Source organism: Plecotus auritus (assembly GCF_963455305.1).
Source record: "Plecotus auritus genome assembly, chromosome: 2".
Taxonomy (NCBI): domain Eukaryota; kingdom Metazoa; phylum Chordata; class Mammalia; order Chiroptera; family Vespertilionidae; genus Plecotus; species Plecotus auritus.
This window is the reverse complement of record NC_137771.1, coordinates 100,765,590-100,790,776: the sequence shown is the minus strand read 5'-3', so window position 1 is coordinate 100,790,776 and position 25,187 is coordinate 100,765,590. Positions and strand designations below refer to the sequence as shown.

The window sequence follows — 25,187 nt, the reverse complement described above, 5'->3', positions numbered from 1 at the left end:
AAGGAAGATTCTCCTCTCACCTGCAGCGCAGAGAGTACAGGAGGCAGATCCTGGGCGCGAGAGCAGGACCGTCGGTGCGCTGGGCATGAACCTGGAGGGCGGTGGCAGCCGAGGGGGAGAGTTCGGCATGAGCTCTGTGAGCTGTGGCAACGGGAAACTCCGCCAGTGGCTGATCGACCAGATCGACAGCGGCAAGTACCCAGGGCTGGTGTGGGAGAACGAGGAGAAGAGCATCTTCCGCATCCCCTGGAAGCACGCGGGCAAGCAGGACTACAACCGCGAGGAGGACGCCGCCCTCTTTAAGGTTACACGCACGTGGGGAGCCCGCGGTCGGGATGGGGGGAGGGCCCCAGAGAGCCTGACGGGTCCCGAGCCCGGGGTCCTCGGTGAGCCCAGTCCCTGCGGGGCGGTTCAAAGAGGGAAGGGTAACCCCCACCGGGACCCCACGAGAAGGGGTGGTCACAGCAGGGCGGGCGGCCCGGAAGCAACAGGTGTGGATGGGCCAAAGCCCTGGGAGAAGAGAAGTTTCACCTTCTCTAGTGATTTCGCAAATGAGAGGGCCGGTTTGATTCTGAATGTGTGGCTTGAGCAGCACTCAGGGAGGCAGAAGGCTCCAGCGGCAGGGAAGTACCCCTACCCGGAGGCTCAGTCAGGGGAGGCCTGCCTTGCCAGGACAGTAGCTTGAGTGTTCTTGGCTGCATTTTTGTTGGTTTCTCTGTTTCCATCGGAGCCGCTTTCTATACTCTTGAGTCTTTCCTTGCCTCCTCTAATCAACTTGTGTTTCTCTATGTCTCTCTGTCTTTGTGAGAGCCCGTGGGTGTGCTGGTCAGTCTGTCTCCCCACTCCACCCCACCCCACCCCACCCCCGCCCCCAGCCCCCCGCCGCCCCCCTCTGGAACTGTTTACATGTTTCACTATGGTTTTGCTATTTGTCTCTCTCCATTTTTTTTTTCTTTGATTCCCTCTCTCTGGCTCGGACACTCTCTGGTTCCAGCTCTCTTTGGGCCCCTCCATCCCTATTTCTCCCTCTCTATTTCTCTGCCTGTTTGTCAGACTCCCTCTTTCCAAGTCCTCTCTCTCTCTCTCTCTCTCTCTCTCTCTCTCTCTCTCTCTCTGTGGAAATTGTTCTCTAGGTTTCTGTCTTTGTCTCTGCCTCTTCTCTCCCCACCCTCTTGGGTTTCTCTCTTTCTCTTTCTCCTCCTCTAAATATTTCTCTTCTTCCAGGATCCTCTCTGGGTCTCCCTCTTGCTGTGTTATGTGTGTCCCTGTCAGGATTGTTTTCTCCTAGAGGAGTTTCCCAGTGAGCTTTGAATTAGGGCCCAGCCCCACCACCTGTGGGCTGCACAGGTAAAGGGGACTTCCTCAGGGAATTTGCTCTCAGAATACCTCAAACTGGCTGACAGCTCACCACGCAGCTCTGTTCCTAGTTCCAATCAAACCCACTGCAGAAACTGGGGGAGCAGGTCCTTTTCCAGGGATCCTCCACATCTTACCCACCTGTCACAAATACTTAGAGAATATTCCCACTACTTGTCTTCAACTCAGCAATGACCCAGACTGAGGTGACAGTGCTGCACATGGAAGACCCCTGGTGTGTTTCTGGTCTACATTTTGAGCAACAGTGTGAATTGGAAGCACAGAATTATCATTTTTTCCTTTAGAATTGCAATTTCCAGATTCTTTTAAAAAAGACCTTGTATTTTAACTTTCCCCCTCTTCTTTCCCACCAGGCTTGGGCACTATTTAAAGGAAAATTCCGAGAAGGCATTGACAAGCCAGACCCTCCCACATGGAAGACACGTTTACGATGTGCTTTGAACAAGAGCAATGACTTCGAGGAACTGGTTGAGAGGAGCCAGCTGGACATCTCAGACCCCTACAAAGTATACAGGATTGTTCCCGAGGGAGCCAAAAAAGGTGGGACTTCCTCGATCTGGGTCACAGGATATTGTCAGTCTGATACTTGTAGCACCTTAATTTCATTCTGAAGCTCACTTTTCTATTTTTGTTTTCAATAGCTTGCCTACCATCTGCTCCATGGTCAAGCCCAGCAGGCTCATTGTCCGAGTTCTCTGGGTCACTAATTGCAAGTCCTGTGGTTTTAGTGTAGGGATACTCTCTCACATTCCACGTCTACACCTGCATGTGTGCACCTGTGTATTTTCCAGTTAGGTCTATTAAGTTATGGGCCAGATTTCCAAACAAGAAAATGGAGAACTTGTTCAAAGCTTTACTTATTAGTTTTTCATGATTAACCTTTCATAGAGGGAAACATTCATACATTCATATATTGCCACTATTTATATTAATAAAAACGTCAACTTTTAGGGTGCACTATGTTCAGCTGGGCTGCTTATTCAAATTTAGACTCCCTCTTTCCAACCTTCTGACAGTGTGTCAGAGTAAAGCCCAGGAATCTGCATTGTAACACACCATACAGGTGACCTTCTTTGCAGCATGTTTTGCTGATGGGGCTCTTTCTGTCACCAGGTGCCTTCCACACAGCAGGACCTGTAGAAATCAGTTTAATGGAATGGTCAAACAATGACCCAAGAGAATTGCTGAAAAATGTCTAATTTGTCAAGAGCGTTGTGCATTCTAGGAATTAAATCCTCAGATATCTTTTCTAAGATTTGATGTTTAGTTATGTCAGTTCCCTTTTTTTACATCATGCCATTTCCCTTTTGCAAAAACATACAGGAGCCAAGCAGCTCACCCTAGAGGACCCACAGATGACCATGAGCCACCCCTATACCATGCCGACTCCTTACACCTCACTCCCAGCTCAGGTACCGTGGAGGTGCAGGGCTTCTGGAAGGGAAGGCTGGGGAAAACACATGGAAAAAAACAGCATAAACTTGTTTCTGTTATCAGTCAAACAGCTAAACAAAATCCCTGGGCATTGAATGAATGCCTCACTTTCCACAGTGAGCTCTCGGGGTTGGTTGGGAGGAGGGGAGGGCTGCATGTGTCTGCCTATTGGTGTAGACTTCCACTATTGATTCTGAAATCTTCTGGGAAACAGACCTATTGTGGAAGTTGACGATTTTGGAAGTAGTACTTTATATCATGTGAAACCGCGGGGCAGCTGATCTCTTTAGACATTTCTGATGTGAATTACAGCTCTGTGGTGTTCACTTTGGTGGGGAAGAGATGGCAAATTTCCTTACAGGACTTTTGGCGCCAGGTTTAACCATATGATAGAGCTTTACATATGTCATTACTTTACATCACTGTCTCCATTGTGCTATCTTGATTCTTTATGGATAGTTTTCACCTAGTGTGATGAGCCATTCACTCCAAGGTCTTCCAGATGAAAAAATGATTTGGCTGCCAGCCAAATAAAAGATTGCCTGAGGAGTTTGGGAGGATATGAAAGAATCTGCTTCCCTTTCCAATGCCCACGAACTGTTCTTTGCTGATCTGGTTACTTTCATCTCTTTAGCAGGTCCATAACTATATGATGACACCTCATGACCGAAGCTGGAGGGAATACGTCCCTGACCAGCCCCACCCTGACATCCCTTATCAATGTCCTGTGACCTTTGGACCCCGAAGCCACCACTGGCAAGGCCCAGCTTGTGAAAATGGTGAGGACCGTGCTGGGGCAGGTTGCTGTGGCTGCCACTGACCCAGCAGAGTGCACCTGGCGAACGGGCCCTGGTCTCTCCTACTCTGTCCTTTGGGTAGACCACAACTCTCTCCCCTTATCAGAACTGCTGGGAAAGACGTCACACAGTGAATGAGGGTGTTCCCTCTCCGATGGGATGGTAAGGTCCTAGGAGGAAGGATACCAAAGGTTATAGACGCCTGGCCTACTGTGTTCCAGGATCTATGCTTACAACTTCCTTATGTGAGATCTTATTTAAACATCATGGAGATGACTTCAGGTAGCTAAAAACTGCTCCATTTTTTTTATAGAGGCAAGTTCACAGAATGTACTCTATGAAAGTGAAGGGCTGGGATTCAGTTTCAGATGTCAAACTGATTAGCTATGTTTTTTAAATTACCTGTTCAAAAGGTTAATATTTTTTACCCTTGCTAAATAACCTTAAACTTTACTTTTAATCTTCAGGAAAAAAAAAAAAAAAAAAGAGAGAGTAGATTTTAGCAGCCTTCCCTCCTGAATTGTCCCTTAATATTGACTGGAGGCCACAAAATTTTGCTAGTCTGTTTCTGTCTACACATCTATAAAATGGGTTTATTCCATCTCTGCCCAGTCCCTCTCTCCACAGGGGCACCAGGAGATTATTGAGCTAGTATATTTCTCTTAAACAATGTTGTACCCATTGTAGTTGTTCTTGGGATTAGAGGGGATAATAAGAAGGGAATAAAGAAATAAGTAACATAAACAGTCTCCACAGGGTATGTAGTGCTGGTTTTGGATCCCAAAGGACTTTACTCATTCTAGATGAGCTCTGGTTCCATGCCCATAGGGTCCCCAGACATCAAGATGAGTTCTCTCAGCAGAAGCACTAGTTAGTTAGGTGAAGAGAAAGTTTCATGTGGTGTATTCAATACAGCAAACACAAGCTTTTAGAACTTTAAAAAAAATTATTGGTTGATTTGAGAGAGAGGAAGTGGGTAGGGGGACAGACAAAGAGAGAGTGGGAGAGAGAAACATTGATTTTGTTGTTCCATTTATATACGCATTCATTGCCTGATTCTTGTATGTGCTCTGACCAGAAATGGAACCCACAACCTTGGGATGACACTCTAACCAACTGAGCTATCTGGCCAGTGCCAGGCTTTTAGAACTTTTGAGTTAATTATTTAAATAGAAATCTTGAGATGGATCGGCACACATTCTTTTGTATGTTCTGGAAAGACTTGGTCAGTCCCCGTTTTTCTAGTCTGTTCAAACCTCTTGGCATATGGCATTGAAGAAGTTTAAGATCTGTATTGAGTAGCATGTTTACAGAAGAACTCAGAATTCCATTTTATTAGCTTTTAATAATGACTTCAGCAAGGTTTGAATCACTTTTGGGTAGATTTGGGTTTTCTAGATCATAGTGGAAGATTAGCTAACATTAAACCTGTCTCTGGAATTCAGACCTATGTCCAGTGCATCGGGCTCTGTTGAATTAATAACTTCAGTAAGGAGACAATGCCCAGAGCTACATAGAAAGACAGGGCAGGCAGGCATAGCTTGAAGCTTTCGTTGACCTTAAATAAAGTGCAGCTTCTAACTGGGCTCTTTGGCGTGAGAACTCGTGTAGACCTGAGCTCACAGTTCTGCTGTTAACTTGCTGTGTGAACGGGGCTAAATCAGTTCATCTCTCTGAGTCTCAGTTTTCCTGTTTATCAGTTATGGAGTGATGTGGTCAAAGGGTACCAACTTCCAATTATAAGATGAGTAAGTTCTGGGGATCTAATGTACAGCGTGGTGACTATTTAGCAATGCTGTATGATACTGAAAGTTGCTAAAAGAGCACATCTTAAGTGTTCTCACCACACACACACACGTAATGGTAATTATGTGTGCTGATGAAGGTGTTAACTAACAGAAAGAAAGGAAGAGAGAAGGAAAGAAGGTAAGGAGGAAGGAAGAAAAAGGAAAGAAAAGAAAAGGTGAGAAAAAGAAAGAGGAGAGGAGAGGAGAGGAGAGGAGAGGAGAGGAGAGGAGAGGAGAGGAGAGGAGAGAAGAGGAGAGGAGAGGAGAGGAGAGGAGAGGAGAGGAGAGGAGAAAGACAGAAGAAAATTACTGTGGGAGCGTTCCCAATTTCCTTCCAAAGCTGTGAAAGGCTCCTTCCTCCTTCAACTTTGGTTTTTCCCATTGGACTTCAGCTTGTCTTTGCCTTTTGGGAGAGCCAGTGGTCAGCTCCAAATGGCCCTGAAGCCCTTCCCTCCCAGAACTGGTGCACCCCCAACCAGGGGCTAATAGCCACACCTCAGGAGTGGAGGCCTTCCTATTTGTGTACAAACTCTGACTTTTATTTGCAAATACAGGTTGCCAGGTGACAGGAACCTTTTATGCTTGTGCCCCGCCTGAGTCCCAGGCCCCTGGAATCCCCATAGAGCCAAGCATAAGGTCTGCCGAAGCCTTGGCCCTCTCAGGTGAGTGTGGCTTACGGTCTGGAGGCACCCAAGGGAGGCTGGGGCCTGCGGTGCTCACCTCACTTTTGGGTAGATTTGATGGGGAGGTTGGTGAACACAGCCTGTGGGCCCTCACTTTCCTCCAGCTGGTGCCCGGATGTGTGTGGACACCCCTGACTCCCCACCTTGTGGATGAGGAACATTAGAAAAGTTAGCACCGAGAAGCCAGCTTAGGATTCTGATGCAATTCTACATGCTGGATGAGTCATTTTACATTCTCCATTAGCATCTATCTGAATTTCCTAGAATATGCAAACACCCCAGTTTCCTTTACCTGGCCCCTCTTCAGCTAACAGCCTCACAATGTAGTATATCTTCTTGGAAAAAAGCACCAGGGCTTCTCATCTTGAAAAGCTGATCATCCTTCCAGGTTTAGCCACAAACAGTGTTCTCATCAGCTTCTTGGGGATGCTAGTTCTGGCTGCCTTGCCTTCATCACAGTTGCATTCATATTGAGATATGTGTTGCAGAAAATATGGCTTAGATCTGATTTTCAAGGTTTCATTTCTAAAAGAGTCCTGGCACCTTGGAGATCCCACCTGTTTAAGGAAGGGACCTCAAGGTGTACTAACCGTATGTGGTGTGTGCATATTTATTTTTTAGATAATGTGTTGCATTGTTTTAAAATGAGATTTGTTTTTTATATTAAAAATGAAAAGCTTAAGTTTCCAGATTCTCATGTGCTCCCCTTCCTGCTTCTTTAAAAATCAGTGACAGAATCAGTTAAATTCTCAAGGTTTCAGGGAGACGGGTTGTGGGCACCTTTCTCTCTACAAGGGAAGCTGGAGATTTTGTGGTTTCGTCCTTTTTGGTTCCAAAGTTCTGAATGAGGCTGCTGCCTTTTTCCTAGATGTTCCTGAATGTTGGAGGAAGGAGATTTTCCAAGCAGAAAGTCTTCTGTTTGTTTTTAGAAATTTTCAAATGTTTTCTTAAGCACCTACAACTTGTGTGGGTGCCTGAAGAGTAGGAAATAATAGCTATTTGTATCACTGTGACCTTGTGATTTTTGATGACATATAATGAAATGAAACCTACCCTGCAAGTCACCTCTAATGACCAATGCCCACTCTCCTCAGGGTATGTCCTCCCAGCTCACTCTCCGCCAATGTTTGTAACAGCAGAAATTGAAGTGGAGAATTGAGACAGTATGTGGATTAAGACTCAAAACCTGACATTGAGGAATAGAAGGGTTTTGTGGGTTTCTGTTTTTGGAATGCATAAGACAGATTAATTAGTTGAATGCATTTATTAGACAACTGCAATTATCATTCCTTTTTAAACCCATACATTTGCAGAAGGGTAGCTGGTGCCTATCCACAGAGTCCTCGTGCTTCATTAAGGGACCCTTTGCCATCCTAGGTTGGTCCTTTCAGTCGGTGGGTCATAAGTCAAAGAAGGTTCTGGAATCAGCAAAATTTTATAACTGGGTTCATCTTGTTTAATGTTTTAGAAAGCACCATTTTAGAATTATTTTCAAACTTTAACATGTAGCTTAGTGGGATTTCAGCAGACTTTACACTGAGAATATTTGTCTTATTGAATCCTTTCTTTCCACATGAATTAATTTCATTATACAAGTAGTATATATGCTGTGAAAAAAACTAATTAAAAATCAGAAAAGCAAAAATGAAAAATACACATCACATTCCCACCACCCAGAGATCACCACTGTTAACTTAGTGTTTAGCCTTCCTGAAACTTCAATATGTGTTTGTGTGGTGTGTGTTAACCTAATGGCATCATATTGACATTTTAGGGTAGTTTCAGATGTGTGGATATATTTGCTTCCCCACCTAAACATCATTATACTCTTTTTGCTAGTAGAAATTATATTTGGATTTTATTTTCTCCAAAATCAAAACTGATTGTCATGCCTAAAGATGAATTTTTGTTCAGTGGTACATGGCTTAGTGTTTTAGACATCACCATTATCTCATCACACACACACACACACACACACAGAGAGAGAGAGAGAGAGAGAGAGAGAGAGAGAGAGAGAGAGAGAGAGAAAGGAAGCTCTTGACTGTGGTGTTCTCTAAAAATAGTCAAACTTATTTTTTCTAGAATTAATGAAAGATATGCTCCCCCAACCCCCCAAAAAACCATGGTCACATAAATGGGGAAAATGCAGAGTTTGACAACATCCAGTTGAGTTGTGGGCCTTTTCTATCATCTCACTGTCTGTGAATCTCCAGGAGCGAGAAAAAGGCACGCAGATCCCAGACTTCCTAGACACTGGAACTTTTTACTCTCTATGGAGCATCTTGGGGCAGCAGTGTCCCACCAAATACTGTACTTTGTGTGGTAGTTTGGCATCATGAGGGGCGTGCAATGCTCTTGGTCCCTTAGCACTGACCCCAAGTGCTCTGTGTTTGCAGATTGCCGACTCCACATCTGCTTGTATTACCGCGAAGTCCTGGTGAAAGAGTTGACCACAGCCAGCCCTGAAGGCTGTCGGATCTCCCACGGGCACACCTATGATGTCAGTAACCTGGACCAAGTCCTCTTCCCCTACCCAGAGGACAACGGTCAGAGGAAAAACATCGAGAAACTGCTGAGCCACCTGGAAAGGGGTGTGGTCCTCTGGATGGCCCCTGACGGCCTCTATGCCAAAAGACTATGCCAGAGCAGGATCTACTGGGACGGGCCCTTGGCATTGTGCAGTGACCGGCCCAACAAACTGGAAAGAGACCAGACCTGCAAGCTGTTTGACACACAGCAGTTTTTATCAGGTAATGTACCTCATTATCGGATAGAATGGAGTGCCTCACACCCATGAGCCTACAGAGAGAGAATAAGGTGGTACTGGCCTGTCTGCCCCAGTGGTCAAAAAACAGCAGGTCACTCGCCCAGACAGAGGTCTCCTTCTGTTAATCCTGATCCCAGAATAGGTTTCTTGTTTGGTTCACATCTCACTCCTCCTTTTACCACCAGCTCCTCTCCATCAGCAGAAGGATGTGAAGAGGAGGGTGATTGCTCGGGGGGATGTGGTCCAGGCTCATGGTTTGAAATTCTGGAATTCAACAAATAGTCACCTAGTAACAAGGTTCTTGGCTTATTGGCAGTATGATCTGAGCAGGCACATCTGTGGATGTTTCAGCTCTTTTAAGGTCATAGGAAAAATGTAACTGTGAGAAGTATATTGGTGGCGTTCTTGGTTATGAGGTGTGTCACCTTGTGCAAATGGGACCAAGGATAGTAGGCTGAACTGATTTTAGAGGGAAATTATAAGAAGGCTTTGAGCTTTTTCTATATATGTGTGTCTCAAAACATATTTTTCAGAGCCAGTAACTTTTGTTTTCCTAGTTTTGAGTTCATGACAATTAAATTAGCCCTGGGCTGGCTTTTGTGAAACTGCTGGCTAAGTTATTGCCAAAGTTTCAACCTAAGTGTTCATGTGGCCATCTATATGGACGCTGCCCTTTGGGAGGGAGAAAGCTGTTGTAACCTGCACTAATTGCCAGTTCTTTCTCTACCTGACCCTAACCTACTCCTTTAAAAGTGCCCCCTTCGGAAACGCCTGTGTCTTCAGGTTTTCTTGTGCCCTTCTTTCCCTGAACATCCCTCTTAAGTCAGTCCATTTGCAATAAAAATGCTCTGGCACATTAACCTTTTCTCAGCTTTTTGGGTTTAACTTGCCCAAATTCGCTTAGGCTCATTCAAATTCTCTTTTGGTGCTGAAACAAATATTTCCCTAGATGATTAACGCTGCCACAGAGCTGTGACAGTAAGAGGGAGTACTGTGTCAGGTTCCCTAAGGCAGCACCTCAGGTGACAAAACCACCTGCGTCTGAACACCCCTTCCTAACCAAGCTGCAGGATTGTGAGGCTTCTCTCTGTCCGGGGCCCAGCATGGTGATCACGGTGGGGTCCTGAGAGCGGGGTCTGAATGTACCCACTGGGTTTGGATCTCCTCCAAGACTGTGGATCCTGGTCTCTTTGGATCCAGAAGCTACCATAGGGCTAGGCTTTCGTTAAGGCACCCAGGGAAATGGTTCTTGCTTCTCTGAGTTTCTCTCACGAGGCACCTTTTAGGAAGGTAGAGGCCTCTCATTCTAACGAGACAGAGTTCCTCTTTGAGTCACAGTGAACTGAGAGGTGGATGCAGGCAAGAAGTGGCAGGCATGATGTGCCAGCTGTCAGCATCCTCGGCTGCAAATTCACTTGCCTAGAATTTAGTGTTTATCTGTGAGCAAGAATTACTCTGGTCTTTTCCCTTCTTCTGTAACCCAGAGCTGTGCTTTCTGTCCACAGCAAGCTCTTATCTGGAAGTGTTCACTGAGGTGCAGGGAGGAGCCTGTAGTCACAAGCCGAGTAGACCAGCTTCTGCACAATCACAGGACACCTTCAGGGTATTGGACAAAGGAGGCAGGACTTATTCAGATAACTGTACCAACGCGCCATCCTAATGAGCTTGTGGAGGTGTAGTCTCAAGCCTCTGTGGTGTAAATGCCTTTTATACATCGTAAGTTGGTGAGGTTTCATTTGAATTCTGGAAGAAAAAAACAAGCAGGAAGTCAGTCTAGTGAGTTAGCTAGAAACTCCTCTTCAGTTGAAGAGAGCAGTGGAAATCTTTGCTATCTACCCATTCAGGATTTGCAGGCTGCCAGGGACAGCCCCAGAGGCACCGCCAAGGGTGCGGATCTGATAAAGATGCAACGGTGCTGTTCTACAGAAGTCACGGCAGCGACTGTCAGCGCCCTTCTTTGGCAGAAGTGACATTTGAGTCTAGCGGAAAGAACAGGCGCAACTAGAGGCATGAGAGTTACCTTGAATGTGGGTGAGGGGACATGGCTCAACGTCGGGTGCTGAACACATCTTTCCAACAGTGTTCTGTTCTCCATTTTGCATCCTTAGGGTAGGTGTGGTGGCTTCCACTAAAGTGGGGCCCCTAGTCTTCATGGCTACCCTTTCCATCTCAGACCATCGTCTGTCCCAGAAGGCAGGCAAAAAGTCTGCTGAAGTCACACAGTTTGGGCCTCGTGCCAAGTGAATGCCACTGCCCAGAACTGGGCTCAGTCTCCAGGATGGTGACAGACCTTGTCTGTGGTGCCCAAGTCACACAGAGTCCTGGATTGACAATGGATTGTATCAACAGCTTTGAGAGGAGGTTTTTAAGTAATCCTGGGACAAGTCATAAAATTCTGATTGTTTTAAAAGAAAACTTATTCTTTGTATAAATTATTCTTTTGCCTCCACATGGCTATATTTCTCTTCCTTTTTCTTCTCCTTCACTCCTTTCTGCTACCTTTTGCATCCTCATGGGTTCAGTACTGCAAAGCAAGGTTCTTAACTTCCAATCCTTATTCCCCTGAAGAATCAAGTGAGATCTGCACCCTCTGAGGAAAGCACAAATAGGAACAGGTACATGCAATTTTGCATGTGGGCTAAAAGCCCCTCTTAGAGAAGTAAAGAGTACTCATTCCTGTTTTAGGCTTAAGAATCAACACGGAGCTTTTGCTGCCCGGTTTAACCTCGTGTGCTCAATGATGAGGTTTTCTGAGCATGTTTTTGTTTTGTTTTGTTTTGTTTTTTCTTATGGGGTTTCTTCAGAACTGCAAGCATTTGCTCACCATGGCCGTCCGCTGCCAAGATTCCAGGTAACTCTGTGCTTTGGGGAAGAGTTTCCGGATCCCCAGAGACAAAGGAAACTTATTACTGCTCACGTGAGTATTTAGTCCCATCTAAATGATTGTCTCCCTGTTTTTCACCAAGGACAGGGGTTTATTTAGAGAAGTATTGTAAAGACAGGGAGGGAGGGCTGTAACCCAGTGAACGTGCAGGGAGAGCAGTTCCGAGACCGCATCCTGTTCCCAGTCCTAGAAATCCGCTCCTCAGAAGGGGAGCTAACTTCCAACCATTTCATTTGTCCCTTTTTTTATTTTTCAAGGAAATTGTCATAGTTCCATTTTATAAGGATTTAAGAGGATTGATGCTAAAAGTTGCCCTTTAAAATTCTTCAGTTTAATATTGCAATCAAAATGCTGTCTGATTTTCATTTGATGGAGTTTTCCCCAAATATGTATTTTGTAGCTCCTTCAAATGTTTCACAAATCCTTTAATTTCTGGATTTTTGTTTTTAAAGAATTATAATTATTGGAAACAAGAGCCAAGTGTTATTTGGAGGAATGCAGGGAGATCAGACCATTGTAATATCCTGAGGCCGAATTTAAGATGGGCTCAACTGTGGCAAATAAACACCTGTTTTCATAAAAAAGAAAGAAAAAGAGGTTTATATTGATAACATTTAACATTAATTTGCCACAGAAAAGAGTTTTGAATACCTAGGACTTTTGTATTTGAAAATTTTGCATTGCTACATACCTTCAAGAGTTATTAATGGGCCCAAATAATGAGCAGCGAAGGTAAAAAATTATACCACATAATATAAAAATTCAGGTCATATTTTAGTTCTGATAATGTTTCTTATTGAAAACTGAAATAAAACACTATCTAATCTTAAACATGCAGTCCCCCTTCTTGATTGTAAAATGAAAAACAAAACAACCAATAAACAAAAATGTAATCCCATGGACTTCAGCTGTTTCTCACGAATCCTCGCCAATGATTGATATAATTACTGATATAATCTTGTTAACAACTGGGATTGTTAAATGACAAACTAAACTGGGCATTGATAAATAACATTTAAGAACTTGGTGACAAACTCCTACATCGATCTGACTTTAAGGGTTTTGGATGCGCTAGCTTTCCTATAATTAGGCAAGGAAGGGTTCCCCAGGCGAAGACCCCTGAAATCACGTTGTACCCTGTGGTGCCTCAAAGGAAACGGGTTTGGGGGAGGGGTGCCCAGAAGTTCCTATTCCTCTTATTATGGATTTAATTTATTTTGGGTTCTTCATATGAGTATGCTTAAGTTGCTGTATATCAAATAACATAAAGGCTCAATTTAATAGTAGCATTGACTGAAAGTACTTGGTGTTTTTAGATGCTGTAATTTAGGAAAAGCTGAAAATTAAATTTTAATATTGAGTGCAATCACACTAATAGACAAATTAGATTAATTTGGGAACAAGTAAATGTTCACACAATAGCAGTTTTATTGATGATTTTGCTTCTTTCTTTTTCTCTTTAGTTAAGAAACACAGATGGTCTAGGACTGGAATTGTAAGACTGTTCAGGATGATCCCCTTCATTCTTGGCATAGTGGCCTAAATTCACTAAATATGACCTCAAATTTCCTTTTAATTTGGTCATTTTACCTGATTTGTTGTAGTCTCCGTTAAATGTAAATTTCTAATGACAGATGATTTTAAAGTATCATCTTTACCTTCAATTGAAACCCAAAATTAAGTAGATTCTGTTTAGAGGTTGATGTATGGAAAGATGCACAAAAATTGGTTCTTCAGAAGGCCCCAAGTATAAAATTTTTTATGTGTTATAGCACCTAACTTTGGACTTAACTTTATTACACTCTTACATATATTGAGTTATTTAATGATAACCAAGTACAGGATGTTAAAAAGAATATCTTAGTAATGTCTTCTTCAAACCTTTTTAAAGGTTGAACCTCTACTGGCCAGACAGCTCTATTATTTCGCTCAGCAAAACAGTGGACACTTCCTAAGGGGCTATGATTTACCTGAACACATGAGCAGTCCAGAGGATTATCACAGATCCATTCGCCACTCCTCCATTCAAGAATGAGAAACGTCCAGTGATTCTGCTTCGTTGTAAATATCTGACTATGACACCACAGTTGATTGAACCCCCTTCATTTTGTTTCGTTTTTGTTTTTGTTTTTTGATGACACTTGAGAAGAATCTCAGCAGGAATATGTGTAGAAAATCAGCTCCATCTGATTGACAGACAAGCTTATTCCAAAAGAACGGATGGTGGTCTTGATGGTCTCCCGTAGATTGCCAACATTGGTGATAACTGTGAAATTAACTAAAGGGTGTGTTTACATTCACTGAAATGCTTTATTTTATTTGATGTGGATTATTTCTTGAAGACTGAGAAAACTTGTGTTTCAGTGTTGACCACTAATAGAGTGATGAAAGCACTGAAGTGTTGTATTATTTCTCAGGGAAGTAAAATCTAAATTTGAGGCTACTCTGTTCACAAAAGAAACAAATTAATACATGTAGGAGATATGCCTGCTGTACAAAATGCTTGCTTATAGAAAGAAAGGAGTCTTTGACTGAGGTTGGACCACAGTGCCTCCAGCTTTGGATGGCCCATCTCCCCAGCTGGCCTGGGTCTCACCCCAGGGTAGCCCCCAAGCCCTGCCCTTCACTGCCCTGTTTGCTTCCCTCTCAGGTGCCCCTGGAAGCCAGTTGGTAGACTCTGTTGCTATCTTCTTGAGCCAAAAAGCATTAGGGCTACCCTTGAGTGGTACTTTTTTTTTTAATTCGTATAAAATTGCTACATGACATTATATATGTGTTAGGTGTACAGCATTGTAATTTGACATCTGTATGCACTACAAAGTGAGTGACCACCCTGAAAAGTCTAGTTATCATGTTTCACCACACAATTGAAACCCTTCATCCAATTCACGCCCCTCTCCCAACCCTTTCCTCTCTGGTAACCACCAATCTGTTCTCTGTCTATGAGTTTGTTTTTGTTTATTTGGTTGTTTTTGTTTTAATATTCTACACATAAATGAAATGATATGGTATTTGTCATTCTCCATCTGACTTATTTCATTTAGCATAATACCCTTAAGGTCCATCCATTGTTATAGTGCATGGCAAAATTTTAGCTTTTATCTTTTTTATACCTAAATAATATTCAGATATATATATATATATATATATATATATATATATATATATATATATATGACATCTACTTTATCCATTTATCCACTGATGGATACTTAGGTTGTTTCCATTTCTTGGCTGTTGTAAATAATGCTGCAGTGAACATAGGGAGCACGTGTTTTTTCAAATTAGTGTTTTTGTATTTTTCAGATATATACCCAGAAGTGGAATTGCTGGGTTATATGGTAGTTCTATTCTTAATTTTTTGAGGAATTTCCATACTACTTTCCGCAGTGGCTGCACCAACTTACATTCCTACCAAAAGTGTATAAGGCTTCCCTTTTCTCCAAATTCTCTGCAGCATTTTTTATGGTCTTCTTGATAATAGTCATTCTAACAGAAGTGAGGTGATATCTCATTGTGATTTTGTTTTGTATTTCCCTAATAATTAATGATGAACATCTTTTCATGTGCCTGTTGGTCGTCTGTATGCTTCCTTTGGAAAAATGTCTATTCAGATTATCTGCCCATTTTTAAAATCTGGTTGCTTGTTTTTATGTTATTGAATTGTATGAGTTCTTTATATATTTTGGCTATTAACCTCTTGTCAGATATATGATTTGCAAACATCTTCTCCCATTTAGTAAGTTGCCTTTTCGTTTTAATGGTGGTTTCCTTTCACTGTGCAGAAGCTTTGTAGTTAGATGTAATCAATTTGTTTATTTTTCCTTTTGTTTCCCTTGCTTTTAGATTCAGATCCACTTGGGTACTACATTTTCATCTGTCCTACAACCTAGTAGTGATTAAGATTCTTTTGTCTTTAGTTGTATTCTGTAGAAATTATTGCTTAAATTGTTTTTTCTTAAAGAAGAAAAAAACTCCACAATCCAAGTACTAAAGCTATATTTTGGAAACTCAGTGACATTTCCCCTCTTAGCCTCTTTGTTTTGTTTGGGTATCAGCGAGTTATCCATGACAACACTAAGAGAAGGAGCCAGTGCTTTTTGATTTGGTGAACTCTGTTAGGAAAGATGGTGACGGAATTTCACGGGTTGCATAACTGCAGACTCAGTGGGCTGTTTTTGCTTATTTTGTATATTATATGCTTCCTCATGCCAATAATGGTTTGACATGTTCATCATTAATTATTAGGGAAATATAAAACTGGGCTTTTTCCAAATACATCTTTTTATAGAATCACTAAGATATACACTTATTTACATAAGCCTGACCACTTGTTTGTTTTTGAAAAAGTACAGATATTTAAACATCCAATATTTTGATCAAACTACAAAACAATTGCTCTTACTCTCAGGCTCAGCAAAAGAGTTGGTAGTTTTCAAATACATGCCACTCTTGCTCTAATCTATACTTTTTTTTATCATTCAACGAACTGTATATATCCCTTGCATTAGAGAGATTATAGCATTTCTCCAGTTTAGTAAGCAATGAAGCATTGGGAATGTCATTTCTTTTTTTCATTTCTAAAAGAAGTTTTTAATGATAAAATAAATCATATTAACTACAGAAAATGTAAACAGTCTGAAAGGGCAAATCCTCATCCCTAGAGGTGTCCAAAGGGAGAGCTTGACTTACTCTTCCAACACATAAACTTAAAAACTTACGGAGTCACAGTGCACCTACTGAGTGCACCCACTGTGTGCATCCACTGTGTGCTCCTTTAATGCAGCCATGCAGGTTTACCTCATTCCCTGCAGAAGCTCTGCTGTAGAGACTCCACCGCAACGCAGTAAGTCCCAGGTATTTTGCCAGTCAGTCCCGATGAATACCTGTGGGCAGCAAATTGTGTTTCTTGTGAACTGCGGTGATTTATTCATCTTATAGATGCTAAGTGTTTGGGATATATTATCCTCAGCGGTAAATGAAGACTTTACAGACACCACTGTGACCCAGGCCTGAGTGAGGCCCTCCTCTCCGAGAGCAGTGAACCCCACACTTCTAGAGGCTCTGTGGAATCTCCCCCAGGGCTGTAGCTTCTTAATTTTTCAAGTAGATGCTTAGTTTCAATCTCTTGTGAGAATTATTTCTTCCTTTTCTTTTTCTCTCCTTTAAAAAAATACTAATCTGCTTTAACACAGGAGTTACATTTTTTGGAGAATGCTGTTGGCTTAGGCCATTTCCCTCCTCTCCCATTAATAAACTCAACTACTCTGAGTATATTTTCAAGGGATCCGGAGTATGGCTAGTGAATGAACCAATTACAAAATATTCAGGGTGAAGACTCCTAACAGTTGGCTGAGGACTTTGGAAAAGAATGGCTGCCTCATTCCCTGACTTGATAAAATGGGATTAGCAAACCAGAACAAACTAGTTTGTTGTCAATGAAAGATGCTGTAAAAGAGTTTAGGCACTTGGACTGCATCCCTGGTTAGAGTTGTACAGTGGTTAGAGCATTGGTCTGCACACCTAAGGATCTTGGGTTTGATTCCTGATCAAGGGCACTTACCTGGGTTTCAGGTTCATCCCTGGCCTGGTCAGGACATGTGTGGGAGGCAATCAATGTGTTTCTCGCACATCGATGTTTCTCTCTCTCTCTTTCTCTCTCTTTCCCCCACTCTTCCTCCCTTCCACTCTCTAAAAAATCAATGGGAAAATATCCTCAGGTGAGGATTAACAAAACAACAACAACAACAACAAAATGTTGGCTTGCAGCAAAAAATATTTGTTTCACAGGTGTATTTTCTTGGCCTACTTCTTGTTCTTGGAATTTAGTTAAACTAGGCAGTAGTTGATGTTTTCTGGAAAGCTTTAGAGAACCCAGGTGACCAACTCATTTCAAACAAAAAACTTGAGTCTGAGACAAAACAGAACAGTTAGTCACCCTCTGGAGAATCCAGCAAGACCATTTTGTTTGAGCCAGGAAAAGACTGCTCTGCTCCACTGGGAGAGAACATTTACAATCCTAAATGGGATGAGCAGCACGACCATGTGGTTATCACCTAAGCACAGGGCTGTCAGGTTTGTGTTCAGAGAAAGGTGTGCACTGGGCTGAGGCATGAACAGGTTTTCTTCCCAGTCACTACATAGAGGCCCCAGAGCAGGACCAGCTCTGGGAATCTTAGGCGGGGTCTGGTATGGGCTCTGTCTGAGAATCTGAGCAGTGGGTGGGTAGGCATCGAGAGGCAAGGATCACTCCCACACCAGGGAAGGTCAAAAATTATTTTAGGGCATCAGCTATTTTTTAGTAAAATGGAGACACAGTTCAAACCCCCTTTCATTCCTCTTTGATCACATTTCTTCCCTTTCTCCACTGATGAGCATTTTTCTGAAAGCTGTGAGCTTCCCTAGGGCTATATGTCTATTATACTATATCTCCCTAAGTGGTTTTTAGCTGACAGATGTACAGCACACCTAATGCAACATTTAAATAGACGGGTAAATGTTCCGTTGGGGCTGTTCTGCCACTTAGACTGTTCTGCAGTTTGCTTTTCTCACACCCCTGTCTTTGAGATCAATCCATGTCAATGCAGGAGGATCTCCTTCATTGTTTAACTGTTGTTGAATAGCAGGTCCACATGAATGTAGTGAAGGTCAAATTTCCTGGCCTTTATTTTCATTCCTTTAAGGAAAGCAAGTATATGAAGGGTAGCTAAAGTGGAAGAGAAGAGAGGAAATGTGGAAGAGAGAAGAAAGGCCAGCAGGCCAATCCACCTCCATATAAACTCATATTTTGCTTTAGACCAGTGGTCGGCAAACTGTGGCTCGCGAGCCACATGCTGCTCTTTGACCCCTTGAGTGTAGCTCTTCCACAAAATACCACGGCCTGGGCTAGTCTATTTTGAAGAAGTGGCGTTAGAAGAAGTTTAAGTTTAAAAATTTTGGCTCTCAAAAGAAATTTCAATCGTTGTACTGTTGATATTTGGCTCTGTTGACTAATGAGTTTGCCGACCACTGCTTTAGACTATTTGGGATAGAAGGGACTTCACAGGTAGAGGGGTTCACTCTCCTGCACACATGATTTAAGGGTGGATAGGACCAGATGGCTTCTAAGATTCAGCCCAGTGCTCTGCTGGTTCAGTTTTGTCGCCAAGCATCCCAGGCAGGGGTGTCTTGAGAACGAGGCTGATCATTCCGTGGACAATGGTTGTACATAATCATGCCATAAAAGTTGGTATAAATTGCTTTTTAACTCAGATTTATATTTGTGATAATCTGATGTTTTAAGTAGTTGATAAATAAAGACTTTTTTAAAAATGATGTTATGGGCCATGTATGTTATTAAACACTCATCTTGATAGCTATTTATTTATTTATTCTTTATTTAATTATATTGATTTCAGAGAGGAAGAGAGAGGGAGAGAGAGATGGAAACATCAATGATGAGAAAGAATCATTGATCGGCTACCTCTTGTATGTCCCCTACTGGGGACAAACCCGCAACCTGGGCATGTGACCTTGACCAGAATCAAACCAGGGACCCTCCAGTCTGCCAGCTGGCACTCTATCCACTGAACCAAACTGGCTAGGGCTTGATAGCTTTTTAAATACTTCCTCCTTCTGGTGCATTTTTAGCAAGGTTGCTTTGGCAGCTTGCTTCCTTCCTGGTTGTCATATGTGTCCTTAAAATCAGATTTTAAAAATCGCTTTTAAAAAACACACACAAAACTTGTCCTAGTGTTGGGCAGCTCCTCCAGCCCAGGAAACACATCTGAGGAGAATGTGACCATCCTTCCTTTTCTCACCCTCCTCTCCCTTAACAGGTCTAGTGGACCCAAGGAAATCTATACCACAGCTCCTTTGATTTTGTCCTTGTTGTTAAAAGAGAGAATAAAGGGGAGAGGATATAGGTTAACTGGTACCCTGAATGTGAAATGTAATATAGAACTGTGTGTGGAAAAGGGCACACACATGAAATGGTGCCCCTTGTGACCTCTGTCTGCTGGTAACTCGTCTCTGTGCAGCCAGCAAGGGGTCCACCTTTCTCAGTCTATGTATTGCTCTGTCTCATAGGAGACCCAGCCCTTCAGCCCTATCAAATGCTGAATAGTCTGTGGGAACACCAGAGAGAGGCTGCAGCTGAAGATTGGTCTTAGCTATGCCCCAGAATATTAGATTAGAATACTTTTGAATTTGCTAAGTGCTAACTAAATAGAAATAATGAGGGAATAAAGGATCACACTGCTTTAGGGGCTCTATCTGCTCAGCAAGTATGGATGGACTTCTTGAGTCAGTATACATAAACAAGGCTTTTCAAGTAATATATCTTCCTCTCTTCCTTCTCCCTTCACCACCCTCCAGGCATGCTGCTGTCAGCAGAGTGGCATCCACCATCGTACTTAGACAATCTGTCTGGCATAATCTACTGTAAAGTTCATTTTATCCTAGCACTTGAGTGAATGGTCAAAAGTTTGGAATCTGAGATTCAATTATAAACACTTTATTATCCTTAAAACCCATTGTTTCTCTGCTGTGGGTAAATTACAACTCATTTTTTCTCCTTTCCCCACAGGCTGTGGCATACGGTGGCTTTAAAGAGAATCACCTCAGTAAACATAACATCTTTGCCTCTTATTTCCTCTTCTCCTAGGTCAGGTTTCCATAATACTTTATCTGGAGGAAGATCACAGGCATCTGAGACCTCCACCTTCATTCTTACTGCATCATCACCGATTTCCCTCTCGGGTCCCTCTGAGCTGTTGCAATGCCCAGTGGCCCTCTCCTCTCTCCTGAGGACTTCTGCCGCTATCTGATCACCTGGCGAACACTCTCTCCTCCACCAGGTCTTAGCTATGCCTTCTTCCTGGAAGCATTTCTTCACCTCCCACACTAGGTCGGAGCTTTCTCATTTGTACCTTCTGTGTCTGTGAAAGATAATATTGAAAAAGATGCCCCCCACTGTGGACACCCCTCTTTGCTTACTTCCAAGCAGCCAGGACACTGGTGTTCATTGCTGCAGGGCAGAAAGAGCATAGCCTGCTCTCTGCTCCTGTCTATTGTCTGCCGAAGACACTTGTTCTCAAGGGAAAATAGAGGACTCGTGGAATCCAGGAATTTAAGGAAGATAAACCCTTCCACTCCTCTGGCCTCCCAGCCCAGACTGGGGACAGATGCTCAGAGCTCAGGAAAGAGAATGAGAAGAAATGAGTGTGCAGACTTCAGCTGCCCCTGGTAAAGGAGAGCTATGCTCTGCTTCCCGGAAAGAGCCTATGAGTTGCAGGGGATGGAAAACTTGTGGAAAGAACAGTGAGGAAGCAGAGGGCAGCTAGATAGTACTGAAGGATAGCTTCATGGTAACCTGCATTGGCCAGTGAGTATGAGATGGAGTGGTAGGCCTCCTGGGTTGTATGTGAGTGGAAACCACCTTGAGGACCAGACTCTTCTTCCCTTCCTTCTCCCTCCACCACCCTCCTGGGCACTGCAAAAGCAGCACCATACTTAGTACCAACTCAAGGAAAGGGGAGAGACCCAAAGTTTATTGAGATTGAGTTCCATCATCCTAGTGGAATAAGAGCTAAAATGAAAATTACGTTGTTAAAGAAAACATGAATTGTATTTTTTTTAATTTTAGCTATGGACTTAGGTTTGTACTTGCTGTGTCTATAGTACAACACTGCCTATTCTTTATTTCAGTTGCCTAAATATTCTTTTTTCTCCCCTAATACAAACTCCTAGAAGATGAGATCTGAGTTTGTAGCTGTATACCAGTACCTGGAGCAGCGTCTGGCCCTTAATGGGCACCACATATATGAACTCAGATGGACCTGTCTGATATGTCCAGCAGTGTCCAGTAGGGCTTTAGTTAAATGATGGCCATCTATAGAATGAAATGCTATGTAACCACTTAAAATTTTGTATGGTATATAAGGATTTTGTGACATGAAGAAATGTTTGTTACTTTAAGTAAAAAGCAAGTTTCAAAACAATGATCAATTTTTTGAAAATTTTATGAAATTCATGCATAAATTTTTTAAAAACATTTTTATTTATTTTAGAGAGAGGAAGGAAGAAGGGGAAAGAGATAGAAACATCAATGATGAGACAGAATAATTGATCGGCTGCCTCCTGCACGCCCCTCACTGGGGATTGAACCCACAACCCAGGCATGTGCCCTGACCGGAAATCGAACTGTGACCTCCTGGTTCGTGGGTCGACGCTCAACCACTGAGCCACACCAGCCAGGCCATGCATAAATTTTTAAGAAGAATAGTCAAAAGTGCAAATTGTATCTCCAGTAATGCAGTGATGGAGTTTTAAATTTCCTTCTTGTTCTTTTGTATTAAGAAACAAAATGTAATCCTATATTGGTATGCCCCTTTAAGTGTGTGTGTGTGTTTTTCCTTTCTTAGGTTGCTGTGTGGGGTCCCTGATTGCCAAGTTGCACACTACAGACAGTGGCCTTTGCCCACTGTGGGAAGTGCTGGCCAGGGAAAACTCCTTTTCTTCCCTGCCCTCTCTGGGATTCAGTTCTTTTCCATGCCACTTCCCCTTGGATGCCCTTTTCTTCTTGAGAAGACTAAGGGCTGATTCTTCCTATAGCACTATAAGTTGAACTTTCCCAACATTTGGAGCCTTCCCAAAGAAGCAGAACCAAACTAGGTTGTCAACCTGAAAAATAATAACCTCTATTTTGTAAACACTGCTGTTTAAAATACTCTGCTATTTTTAGATGGTCCCTTATTCTGTAAATTAACTTTGCTTTTTAGCTGCTTGAATAACAGGGAAGATAAACTTAGCTGTCTGACCTTGTAGGCTAGTCATCTAACATAAGGTCCAGAAAAACCCTTATTTGGGAGACAAAGGGCTGGAAAGATATAAAAAGTTTTTGCTCAGATTTTCTTGGAGGTGACTCCACTGAGACCGCCGGTGTAATAAAGCAGTGTAACTCCATTTCTCTAAGTGTTGCTTGGTTTTTCTCCAGTCTTCTGTAACACTCTGACTCATCTTTTCTCCAAGTGTATGCTCTGGAGCTCTATTCTCTTGTCTTCCGGGCTGTGGCTAACGCCCTCTCTCTGTCATCTCCACTCCCTGGGGGGACCTCCCTTCACCCTTGTCATCTTCCATTCCCTTTACTCCTCCAGACTCACTCCTTGCCTTTGGCCCACTGTTCAACCTCAAGTGAATGGTAATACTTGGGGTTGCTTGAACAGAAAGGAAAAGAACATTGATATATAGTTTTAATTGCAGCAAAATACACAAAAAGTAAAATGCACATTTTGAAGTCTGAAGTTCAGTGACATACATTCACTGATGCTGTGCAACCATCACCACCATCCATCGCCAGAATGCTTTTCAACACTGAAACTCTTGAATAATTACTTCCCATTGAACAATTGCTTCTCCTCCCCTCCCCTGGCCCCTGGCCCCTGGCAACCATCACTGTACCTTCTGCCTCTCTGAATATGACTACTCTAGGGTCCTTATATAAGTGGAATCCTACAGTATTGTTCTTTTGTGAGTGGCTTAGTTCATCCATGTTTTAGCATATGTCAGAATGTTCTTTCTTTTTAAGGCTAAATAATATTCCATTGTATGTGGGTAGCACATTATATTTACCCATTCATCCTTCTTTGAATAGACATTTTGGTTGATTTACCTTTTGGCCATTGCAAATAATACTCTGTGAACATAGGAGTACAAATATCTGTTCAAGACCCTGCTTTTGATTCTTTGGGGTATATGTGGAATTGCTGGATCATATGTAACTCTACATTTAATTTTTTGAGGATCCTCATACTGTTTCCATAGTGGCTGTACCATTTTATATTTCTACCAACAGTGTACAAAGATTTGAATTTCCCCACATTCTCTCCAACGTTTGTTACTTTCTGAAGAACACTTACTTTTTAAAAATTACTTGTTCAACAAATATCTCCTGAGATCCACCATGTTCCCACCCCTCTGCTGGTTTCCAGGGATACACTCTTCAGCAGGACAACATCCTGGTCTTAGGGGCTCATGGGATAGTGTGGGAAGTACCACCAACTAAGCAGGGCTGTGGGCAGGTGTCTCCATCAGCCAGGAAGGGTGATCAGGGAAGGATTCCAAGAAGAAGTTATTTTCATCCCCCATTTTTAAGATGAAGAAACTGAGGCTCAGATTTCAAAGCCTCTCCCCTCAATTCTGATGACAGGCTGTAGATGAGGGACTGAGCCCAGACTTTGTGGGACATTTGGGCTTTTTTTCACCAAGAGGAGCCATACAGGTGGGAGTCCATCACTTCTGATGAGGAAAGAGACCAGAAGAAGAGAGAACGGAAAGACTTCTAGAAAGAGGATCACTATGAACTTGGGGCTGTGCATCAAGATCTGGCTAAACCTCATTTAGAATCTCATTAAATTACCACGTATGAGGGGCTACCTGCAGCAGCTCTTGTGATCCTTAAAGTAATCCCAAGGGACAGGCCTGTATTTCTCACCTTATAGATGGGGAAACAGAGGGCCATGGAGGTAAGTACCTTGTTAAAATTGCATGGCTAGCAAGTGTCAGGGAAAAGACATACCCCAGTTCATCCTACGCCTGGTGCTCCAGCTCCCGCTGTAAACTGTCTTTTAGTTTCTTCTGTCAAATGGGCCACTTACTTTATAGGCTGTTGTCAGGATTACAGTCTAGAGAAGGTATCTTATTTCCATGGGTTTCCTAAATTTTAGTCACATATGTAATACCGTCTTCAACAATTTGTTTATTATTTAAATATCTGATTAAAATTCATGACAAATCTTATTTATTCAAATGCTATTATCTATTTAAAATGTGACTTCTCAAAATAATTTACAAGTATTGATATTTTCGTAGAATCTTTAGGTGGACTCACTTCTCAAATTTAAATGCCACTGTAGCATCACTGTAAGCAATAAAAATTTGTACAGAACACAAAGTTGATATATCTATTTTCCAATACCCATTTAAAATAAATAATGCTGATTGAAATAAAAATTCCCATCACTGCACCTTCTACAACACTCCCCGCACTAACTGTGCACAGGTCCTAAAACAGCTTCCACCCGGTCCTGAGGTGACCTTGCCCCTCAGCCCACCGGAACCTAGGGTGACTGGTAACCCCCACCACCCACCACTGGTGCTCTCTAAGTGATCTAATAACTAAAAGGTGGTATTTGCTCTTTAGAAACTTTTTCTCTGATCAAGCATGTGTCACAAGCTAATGAGCAGATGGTCTTTGAAAGCTGCTGACTAATCCCTTCCTGAAATTCCATGAGGAGAAATGTGCAGCTGTGTCCAGGTGGGCTTCCTCGGCGCAGCCTTCCTCTGGAAAGGGGAGCCCTTGGCCAGTCTCCTACACTGACTTGGGTTTTCTCGTGTTGCTATAACATTACTCTTCTCTAAATGATTTTATGTTAGAACCTTTTCCTGGAAAAAATAAAACACACACACACACACACACAC

At 42.6% G+C, this 25,187-nt stretch overlaps 1 protein-coding gene across 2 annotated transcripts; it reads left to right on the top strand.

The window, feature by feature from the left end:
* Positions 1-73: 73 nt before the first annotated feature.
* IRF4 (interferon regulatory factor 4) lies at positions 74-14,752 on the top strand (the record flags this gene model as incomplete). 2 transcript variants are annotated; one of them, XM_080656095.1, is made up of 8 exons in its annotated part: positions 74-304; positions 1,731-1,917; positions 2,701-2,789; positions 3,446-3,590; positions 5,950-6,057; positions 8,475-8,828; positions 11,650-11,762; positions 13,621-14,752. In XM_080656095.1, the coding sequence occupies 8 exons, from the start codon at positions 86-88 to the stop codon at positions 13,762-13,764; spliced, it is 1,359 nt and encodes a 452-aa protein (XP_080512221.1). In that variant the 3' UTR covers positions 13,765-14,752. The 2 variants fall into 2 exon arrangements, with proteins under 2 accessions (XP_080512221.1, XP_080512220.1); XM_080656094.1 differs by having other exon boundaries at positions 86-304; positions 3,449-3,590; positions 13,621-14,733.
* Between the last annotated feature and the right edge of the window lie 10,435 nt (positions 14,753-25,187).